General features: G+C 40.3%; 1 protein-coding gene and 1 pseudogene across 1 annotated transcript in view; one reads left to right on the top strand and one right to left on the bottom strand.

The window, feature by feature from the left end:
* RAD51B (RAD51 paralog B) overlaps positions 1–10,747 on the top strand; it is a 1,006,719-nt gene that overhangs the window by 687,223 nt on the left and 308,749 nt on the right. The window contains exon 8 of the mRNA XM_006865616.1: positions 8,299–8,395. Coding sequence (XP_006865678.1) covers positions 8,299–8,395 — 97 coding nt within the window. The remainder of the gene's footprint in view (positions 1–8,298; positions 8,396–10,747) is intronic.
* Positions 4,599–5,041, bottom strand: LOC102832379 (annotated as a pseudogene).

Below are 10,747 nucleotides of genomic sequence, written 5' to 3' on the forward strand. Positions count from 1 at the left end.
TCTCTCTCTCTCTCTCTCTCTCTCTCTCTCTCTCTCTCTCTCTCTCCTCTGCCCAGTATTGGTGTAGGAAGAAGAGTGGGCATGACAATCTGCTTGTCTCTCATCTTATCTGTACTGTGATCTCAGGCAGGTAACTCAAGTTCACTCTGTGGAAATTAGGGATTACAAAATTTGCCTCCCGTCTGCCCCCAGGACATCGAGCAAGTAGAATGAATGGCTTTTGCCTTGTTCTGATATCCTTAGAAAAATCTGACTTGTAAATCTTCAGTTATTGTTTTGCTAGCCATGCATATCTCTTCTGCAATCAAACAGGATGGAGATTCCCCATTCCATCTTATTTCCCCCCTGACTTTCCACAATCTTCTTTTTCTTAGTCATCTCCCAAAAGTAAAGTAAAAGGAACTTCTTCCATCAAAGGCTGAACCTTCATCCTAGCAGTTCCTGAACTGATTTCTCCAGGGCTGTACCATTTGCTCTTCTTTCCATTTATTATAATATTCATGGTGGACTTATATACACTAAGTATATACCTTGAGACAAGAGGGTAGGAGCAAAATGAACTGGTCAGACAATCCAGAATGGGCCAAAAGGCCTCATGTGTTCTTAAGTGCCGTCAAGTCAGTTCCAACTCATAGCAACCCTGTATGGCTGGTGATTTGAACTGCTGACCTTGTGGTTCAAACCGACCTTGCCGTCCAGTGCTTACCCTGTGGTGCTACACCAGGGCTCTCACAAGTAGGGTTTGGTTATAATCTAGCTGTACTCTATCCATAGCATTGCTGATAAAAGATCAGTCAGTAAAAGCAGGTGTTCAGCCCTGGACACAAAGACTGGTGGAGAATCGGTCTTAATTGGTCAGCTCACTCGTTCACTGACACTTGAAACTGGTTAGTCTTCTAACCAGTTCATTCTGCTCCTATCGTCGTGTTTCAAGGTATTTACTATATTAAACCATTAAAAAAATGTATTTAGAGGAAGTAAATCATATTTTTATGTCTGTGTGTGTGTGTGTGTGTGTGTGTGTGTTGGTTTTTCATTCCCAAGAGCTTCTGCCTTCTCACCAAAACCATGTTGATTCTCCAACCACCTTCCTTATCTGTTCATCTGGTCTCTAACTGGTTCTTGTCTCTCCATCTCTGTTTTCTAGTTTATGAGGTTTGCTCCCTGTGAGAATAGGACCTATTGGGTTGTTTATAAAACTTGCTTCTTTTTAGAAGAGCTTAAATGTTCCCTTAAACTGAGCATAGGTGTTAAACTATTGTACAAACACAGAATGATGAATCTAGAGAAGTTACATGTTACAAAGAAACAATTAGAACCCATTTTGCCTTGGAAGAAAAGCATTAAACATGAGGGCTCAAAGTTTTGTGACATGGGATGAAGGACCATTTCCTTTCAGGTGTACCTCTTTATAGTATTCTACAACATCCTACAGGAAGTCCTGGTAGTAAATGATCTCTCCATGTATAAAATTGAGTAGAAGACAATAGTTACCTTATACAATTTATAGGGCTTTCTATTTTGCTCAAGGAACTCTGGTGGCATAGTGGTTACGAGTTGGATTGCCAGCAGTTCGAAACTACCAGTGGTTCCGCAGGAGAAAGATGAAGTGTTCTGCTCCAGTAAAGATTTACAGCCTCAGAAACCCTGTGCAAGGTCACTATGAGTCAGAACTAACTCCACGGTATTTAACAACAACAACAACAATTTTGCCCAGTAGGTGGGTGGGATGCGTAATCCTGAAGAACAAAATTGAAGCTGAATTTGGTCTCCTCAGGCTTTGGATGTAATCGTGACCATGTAAAAAAAAATGTATCTTCCCTTTAGTGCAAGAGCCCCGCTCTCGTCTCTGGGTTTATTGTTAATGGTAGTTTGGGGACAGCTGTTGTGTGCTTGAAATGAGCCATACTTTCTAAAGAAAAGCAGATGAACCTTCAATTAAATTGTTATTACTGCTCAACAATATACAAACAATATTTGTTCTTTGTCAGCCCTGGCCTATATGCCATATAAAAGGGAACCAGACACAGAATTTTCTGTCTAAACAAGCAAGGTGTGTATCAGCAAAGGGTACCTAATGACAATGTGGTTGTTGTTGTGAAGTGCCGTTGAGTCGGTTCTGACCCATAGTGACCCTGTATAGGGTTGCCAAGAAGCAGCTGGTGAGCTTGAACCACCGACCCTGCAGTTCAAATGGCTTTACAGTCTGGCGCAATGAAAATAATGAGGGCTAATATTTATTAGGGAGCTCTGGCAGCACAACAGTTAAGTGCTTGACTGCTAGCCAAAATGTTAGTAGTTTCAACCCACCCATCATTTCAAGGATGAAAGATCTAGCAATCTGTTTCTGTAAAATTACAACCAAATAAACCCTGTGGGATAATTCTATTCTGTCACACGAGGATGCTATGAATTGGGATTAGCTTGAAGGCACCCAATAACAACCATAGGTCAGGAACTGTGCTAAAGACTTCATCTGCCTTATCCAGTTTAATCCTCACAACCCTGTGAGTTAAGTCCTATTTTTATACCCAGAGATGGTATAAAACTTTCTTAGTATCACACAGCTAGTAAGTGCTAGAGTTCCAGTTCTCAACTCTTGTCTGACTCCAAAGCCCTCACTCTAACCATTGTTCTCTTGTACACATTTAGTATTGAATACCAGAAACCCCAATCTTTCCAATGAAGCAAAGCTGTAGAGAAACCCCTCACCAGAAACTACATAGTATTTAGACTCTGTTTGTAACTTGTAATAGTATGAAGGGGGTCCAGAAAATTCATGGGAAAATGGAATGAAAAGATCATGGAAATTTCCCACAGACTTTATGAAGCTCCTTCGTACTTTGTAAGTTATTATGTTACTATTTTTCTTTTCATTTTTAAAAGTCTTTGTTGTGAATTGAATGATACTTTACATGGGGGAACATTGGTTTTGCACACATCCTATGGTATTTCGTTTCATTGCAATGATTGCAATCCTCTCTGTTATTTTATTATTATTACTTTTTTTGATGTACACAAAAACATTCAGGAATATATAATCACTTAAAAAACCAAAGGGCACATTCTGCAAGCCTGCCCCCGGCTGCCAGCACACAGCTTTTCTCTTTCCATGAGTCTAGAGTCCTCAGCTACTCTATCTCTCCCTGTCCTCATCTCTGCCTCTATCTTTGGTATCATTGCTTCTCTGGATAGGGTTCCACATTCCACCTGTGCTCTTCTCTCTTGATGGTCCTAGGGTCCTCTATTCCTGGATGTAAGATTAAGTACTCTCCCCTTTATATTACTGAAAAGTTCTACCTTTACAGTGTGACAATCACAATTAATCAATGCTAACAATTACTACTGAATCATCAGAATCTTATCCCCATCTCCATTCACTAGACAAGATGAAAACTATTCAGTGAGGCTTCTACTTTCCCCTGCACATTCTGAAACTAAACTCCCTCTTGAAAACTTGTAAGTCAGTCACTTTGTGCCTTTATAGTCCTCCGCCGCCGCCCCCGCCCCCCCCATTTTAGGTAGCCCATGTCTAAGTTGTCCATCTCTATCAATCCTGTGGACAGAAGGGATAGAATTGATCCTTGATGTGAGTACTTCTTTCCTCTCAGTTGGTCTTTTGAACTAATACATCCATAAGTATAGCTTCACACTTGTTTCCTTTATCAAATTTTTTTTTTTTTTTTATCTTCCTCTCCTCGAGTTCTGATCATCTGTCCATCTAAACTAGGTCAAATAGATACTTTCTGCAAGTCTGGGTGTTCTTGTGGGTCTCCCCTCAATTCACATCAGTTAGACACTTTACTCTCAGCTCTAGCCCTCCATGGCTGTGTCTTTGTCCATGGGCTCAGGAGTCTCCAGGTCTCACCATAATTTGTATCAACCCTTCCTCCTCTCTCTCTCATCTCTAAGTTGACTGGGGTCTATGAAACATGGTTGAACTCAGCCCATATGTTTATTGCTGTCTTTCCCCAACTTCCACTCACCAGTAGACCAACTTGGTCACCAGCAAGCTTACATGCCTGCTCGTTTGCTCCCTTTGAGTTTCAGTCTTGGAGGGGGGGTTTGTCTTGACATAACTTATTCTTAAAGTGTAGATTTCAAGTCTCCAGATTGCCTCAGAGGAACACATGCCTCTAGGCTTCTGCCTAAATTGTGATTATTTGTAATCAATGCTTTTTGGAAATATTTTCATTCTACCATTTTGCTGAATACGTATTTAGGAAACCATAACATTTCAGTAAGAAGGTGTGATTAGCAAAGTCTTCATTTTTGTTTCTGTGATTTGACTTTTAGGCCATTTATTAGTAAAAGCATTTAGGAATGTGTTGTCTTGCCATTAGATAGTGGAAATGTTTTCTTCTTCATCTACTCTTTTTGTTGTTGTTGTTGTTATAGCACACTTACATATTTCAAATGGACAAAAAATTAGTATCATTTACAGTATCTTAAGATAACTTGCCCTTGAATGAGAGCTTCCTTTCCAGTACTTTGAAGTCTACCAGACATAGCTAGAAATTTTACTACTGTGGAAAATGAAGACTGCATAAATCAAATGGGGGTAGGGAGAGGGGAGGGCCTGTGGTTTTTCTTTTTGATTAATTGCTGTCACACTGTCCTTCAGACAGTTGAGGAGTTTCATATTTTCTTTAGACATCATTAGGCGCTGAAGCTCTTGCAGGACAATTTTGATGCTATATGAAGTCTGCCATTTTGCTAGCACTGATATGGCTTCTGGGTCCACCACTCCATTAGAACTATTCATTCCACTCATAGTAATTTGTGTTAGAAATCTTACAAAGGGGGTTGCTTCTGGGTATTTAGGTCAACATTCTACTTTAAGGTTGTATATCTGGTTGTCATAAATTGTTCTTGGAGGTCCAGTTTTCATCCCTGTCCATCTTGTTAGTGTCATGTCTTCATCATCTACTAAACCCCAGCTAACTGTGCCATCTCCTACTCCTTTCTGGCCTTCTTTGAGTTCTTCCAACAGTCGGAAATTGCGAGGGACTTTTACTCCTGAGTCCATGGGAACTGCCATCTTGCATCGTTGTTGCTCGAAGGCCAGCCCCTTCTTCCTTCTTCATCTACTCTTGCCATTAGAAGTGGAAATGAGGGTGGCTATCATCTCAGGTATATTTGTAGTTTGGTTTTAGCCTGTCTTCGTTAAGTGCCATTGAGTCAATTCTGACTCACAGCGACCCTAAAACAGGGTTTCCGAGTAGCATCTGGTGGGTTTGAACTGCCGACCTTGTGATTCCCAGTCCAGTGCTGATCCTATAGCGCCACACCAGGAGTCCATTGTTGTCGTTAAGTGTCGTTGAGTGGGTTCCCATTCATAGCGACCCTGTATAGGGTTTCCAAGGAACAACTGATGAGCTTGAACCGCCAACCTTGCAGTTCAAACCAACATTGTAGTCCAGCACATTAAACCCATATAGTGCCATACCAGGACTCCATTAGTCCATTAGTATTCCATTAGTCCATTAGGTAATCTCTAAGGGAGTCCATCAGAGAGTATCATTTCATCAGTGCTGTACAATAGGACCATCATCTCAGTACAAGTTGCAAGACCAGCAAAATAATAATAAAATTGAGGAAAAATTGGTTTGAATATTTTAGTAAATATCATCTGTGTTTCTAGGGAAGATATGCAGTGCATGGTGGCATGCTTTGCATGGTAGGTTTGTAGTAAATATTCATGTTTCTGATTACTGTTGGCATAATGTTGGGAGTTTTACTCATGTGAGCCAAGCCATCTTTTCAAAGAATGTCATAAATATTAGACTTTACGGATTTATATATCTCATAAAACTCACAATAATTATACCAGAATAGACACAGTTTGACCATTGGTAAGGAAAGCACATAGTATTTTCAGATCACTTACCATCACTATCTATTGACTATGTTTTAAATAAGTTCATGGAAAAGTCCCATTACTTCCTAATTCTATTTTTCCATGAACTTTTTGAAGTCCCCTCATAATTGCTATCTGTTTTTTTACTGGGAATTTTGAACACACTCTTTGCAATTAAATAAAACTTGATTAATTAAATGAATGAAATAAGACTAAGAATCAGTAGAAATGATCAGATATCAGAGTATATCCGCATGTGCAAATGGTGGTTTGCTGTAATATTTTTACAAATGATTCATGCATATGCTATATGCCAGTTTATTAACCCTTGTATTATCATTCTGAAGAAGGTGATGACAACGATAGCAGTAACAATGGCTACTGTCTACTGAATATTTATAATGGGACAGATACTGTGTTAAATACCTGATATTTATTGTCTCTGTTAAGTCTCATAACAATTCTATAAGATAAATTTTGTTTTACTGGTGAACAACAACAACAAAAGAAAAGCACAGTGGCTTAAGTAACTTTCCCAAAGTACACAGAGTCAGGATCAAAATTTTACCCCAATTTTATGGAATTCCTGCAAAGTCATTTGAACTGCAAGGTCGGTGGCTCAAGCTCACCAGCTGCTCCTTGGAAACCCTATACAGGGTCGCTATGGGTCAGAATCAACTCGATGGCACTTGACAACAACAACAACAAACCTCATATCCTATATCATAAAGAAAGAAATGGATACAGTTCTTTATCCATATTCCATAAGACAGTAGATGTTAATTTCATTGTTTCTAAACATTTTAATTAAAGACTTATCATGTGTGATTCTTACCAGGCCAGATGGAAAGTAGCAATACAAAACAATATAGGGAATCAGATCAGCAAATACTTGGTGAATGCCACAGTCTCTTGATCATCGCTGAAGAGTATTGACTATTAATTGATCTGACCTTGCCATTCTATTTTCTTCTCTGTCTTCAGTGGTACAGTTCTTCCAAGAGACAGTGACAGAGGTGTGGCTAAAATTCTGGACAATAAGGAATAGCGACGATTTCCATTTCTGTTCAAGCTAAGATGGCAACAAAACCATAGCCAATCCTGGGGAGAGCCTGTCAGTATATTTCAATGGGTTATGCACTAAATACCTGGTGGACTTTTCAGAAGGGGTGTTTCCTCTGAGTGACCAATAGCCATACTGGGAACACTCAAATCTTAGAATCATGTTAAGCATGTTAGTGTCATGTCTTCATCATCTACTAAACCCCAGCGAACTGTGCCGTAAGTTAACAGTTAACAGTCTGCCTCTTGATAGCTCTAATAATTAATTAGAGAGAATCTGTACTTTATTCTTCCTTCAGGTTTCTAAACAATAAGAATTTTTCATGAATAACCATTTTTATAGACAAGAATAGTTTCTTGACTTCCAAGTGTGAAAATATTCTGTGGCAGTGAGTCACGTGAATTAGACAGTTTTAGAGTCCTTGTCAGGAATTTTAACATTATGAACTTTATTTTGGATGGTGGTGTGCTGTGAAGTCGGTTACGACTCATAGTGACCCTGCATAGGGTTTCTGAGGCTATAAATCTTTATGAGATCAGAAAGCTTCATCTTTCTGCCATGGAACGACTGGTAGTTTCGAACTGTTGACCTTGAGGTTAGCAGCCCGACTCATAACCACTACGCTACCAGAGCGCCTTTTATTTTGGATAGGTAGCATTATGTTTATTTTTGTTTTAAATACACAGTGACACTTGTCAAAATATTTTGTTAAAATTCAACTAATTTAAAAGAAGTACAATATGCTGTGGGAGATGAATCATGTTTCTGTTTTACAAAACTGGAAATAAAACTGTAACTTGTGAATTAACAAGGGTAGAAGCCACAGGCATCCGATTTTAAATTATTACTTTTATTCAGCACCAGCAATATTTTAGTATCTGGATATAAGTAAGATGTGTAATTCTCTAGTTGGTGTTAAGTGATGTTGAGTTGGCTCTGACTCATAGTGACCCTGCATAGAGTTTCCAAGGAGTGACTGGTGGGTTTGAAGCACTGAACTTGCTGTTAGAAGTCTAGTGCTTATCCTACACCACCACACTAAGACCCCTAGTTAGCGTTCTGTTTTTGAGCTGATATAACAGTACCTCTCAGTCACAATTTTCTCAGCATTTAGAAAGATTTGATAGTGATTTAAGCTCAGGGAGTAGACAAAATTATCTTGCTTCCTCACTTTTCTGTTTTGAATGACTGACAGACCTTGCAGATCTTCTGGCCTAAAGATAAGGTTGCTGAAAGTCCAAGCGAGGGTTTTCCTACCTGGGCACTTATCAGCCTTCCCCTAAACCACAGTCTGCCTCTTGATAGCTCTAATAATTAATTTAGTCTTTTCTCTCTTTCTTCTCCCTTCCTCCACCTTCTCCCTGTCTGTTCACAGGTTATCTTGACGAATCAAATTACAACCCATCTGAGCAGAGCCCTCGCTTCACAGGCAGACCTGGTGTCTCCAGCTGATGATTTGTCCCTGTCTGAAGGTAAGGGATCTGTCCTAGAGAGACTGAAATTTAACACTGACATACAGCCCCACTGCCTCTCTGCCTCCTGTTGAGAGCTGGGAGGCATGGCTAAGAGGCTAGGGCCAGTGAACCCAGCTGGAGCCTGGTGCTTTAGGTTTGGCCACCTTTCCGGGTATCTGATCCTTGTATTCAGAGACTTGCTTTGCCCTGTCTCTCTAAGAGTGCTCCCTTTTTCACTTGACCAAGTCTTCCTCAAGGGCATCCATCCATCAGCTCAGCCTTGAGGCTCCTCACTGTTCTGTGGGTTGTTTCAGATCCTCAGTACGAGGTCTGGCTATGTGACTTTATTTTTGAAACGTGCTTGCATGTTGACTTTACCAGTGGTCACATTGCAATTGAGCCTTTTGTTTGTGGGTACCTTTGGGCTGACTAAAAGTATACACCAGCTATCATATGCTGGAGAGATCACATTCTTGACCAACGTTATAGAAAGATTCTGGAAAAAGTGTCCGCATTGGTAAATCTGAACATTTTTTTCTATCCTCTCATGCTAGAAAAGGTCAGGCAGGCTATAGTTTTGATGGCTCTGCATAGCTAGGGGAATTGCCACAACAGTGGGTGGTTTCTAGTTTTACTGAAAGTTTTTCTTGACATTTCTCTGAATTATTCTAGTTGTTGTCTGTTTTATTTTATGGCATTATAGGGTGGGCCTAGGTAGATGTGCTCCAGTGTCCTCTACACTTCCCAGTTTCTGAAACTTGTTCATGATGTAAGCCATGAAACTTGTGGGCCTAACATGGCTCTCGCCATATGGTCTTCCTGGGAACTGCCTTGGCTTTATAGCTTTAGAAATTGCAGCAACCACATGTCTTCTATGTGGTGGTGTCTTTCAAATGGAAAAGAATTACTTATTTATAAAAACTCAAAGATGCTTTATGTCCTTTTTCCATAACCAGCAATGCGTTGCTATCCTTTCTCTCATTGAAAGTCCCAAACCAAAGCCATTGCTGCCAAGAAGATTGCAATTCAGACTGACCCTATAGACAGAGTAGAACTGCCTTATAGAGTTTCCAAGAGTGTAAATCTTTATGGAAGCCCCATATTTCTCCTGGTGGTTTCGAACTGCCAGCTTTTTGGTTAGCAGCCAGTCTCCTTAACCACTGAGCCACCAAGGCTCTTTAGTTATATTGCCATAGCTTCCTGGTTGGCTCACCAAAAATGTTATCGAGGTCCCCTAGGTCTTGCTTGGCATGTCTACTGAGACACAAAAATGGCTGAAAGCAAAAGAAGCTTTGATTTGGTTCACCAAGCAAACGAGTGCATTAGAAGTTGTGTCACCAAGCCGGCATCCTGAGTCCTGGGTCAGGTGTCTTTTTATTAGATTCTTTTAGGGTGGTAATTGACACCTGGTTGGTATTTGTCACAGAATGACTAGCACAAGGATGAGTCTTGTTAGCATTCTCAGTTGGGAAGGGGTGTCACAAAGATGGCGCTTTGCCCAGGTCTGATATGTTGATGAATGTGTGTTTTCAGTCGCATGATGTCCAAAGGTCAGGTTGAGGACATGTTGGTCACTACTGCATATGACTGGCTGGCGAGATCTAGTTGTAGCTGGTTCTACAACTCCAACCTCTTGTTTTTCTTAGTTGAGCAGGAAGCTGGCAGTTTGCCCATAAGGGAACAACTTAAGATAGAAAGTGAGTTCTTGTTTCCGCCAAAGATGGCGGCTGATTTTCAAGTCTAAGTTACCCAGGCTGAAAACCCAAATCATCTTGTATTCCTTCCACACAATCCTTCAGTTATCAAGTCAGCTTGCTAATTCTTTCTGAATATATCTTCCCTCTGCTCCCTCTTTTTTTGTAATTTGTATTGTGATCAGCTGAATTATTAAACTCACAATTGATGTATTTTAATAAACCCCAAAATTCCTAAGGCCAACCTCTACCATCTTCAATCGTTCGCTACCAAATTGAATTCCCCTAACCCAGCTTCCTTCTGCTATGTCACTCTGCTGTTCAGAAACTTTGGAATTGGTTTTTCTGAGAATGGCCTAAAATAAGTAGCTAGCTTGAAAAAATAAGTTTGCTTGCTTAAACTAAGTTTGCTAGCTTGAAATCAACCAGGGTGGGAATATTTACACTGTGGAAATAAACAAATGCTGAAAATTCAGGGAAATTTTTTATTTCTCTGGTGGGTCAAGTTACTAAAACATCATTAGATGTTCTTCATCCTTCAGCTGTTTGTGATGCTCCTATGCCAAATGCGCTGCTGATCTTTCGCTTGCCCCTCCTCACTCCTTCCTCTGTGACTTTGCAGAGACAGCTTACCCCAACTCGAGCAGTGTTTCCCTTTTCCACTCCCCCCCCCCCC

Source organism: Chrysochloris asiatica, unplaced genomic scaffold, assembly GCF_000296735.1.
Source record: "Chrysochloris asiatica unplaced genomic scaffold, ChrAsi1.0 scaffold00079, whole genome shotgun sequence".
Lineage (NCBI taxonomy): Eukaryota > Metazoa > Chordata > Mammalia > Afrosoricida > Chrysochloridae > Chrysochloris > Chrysochloris asiatica.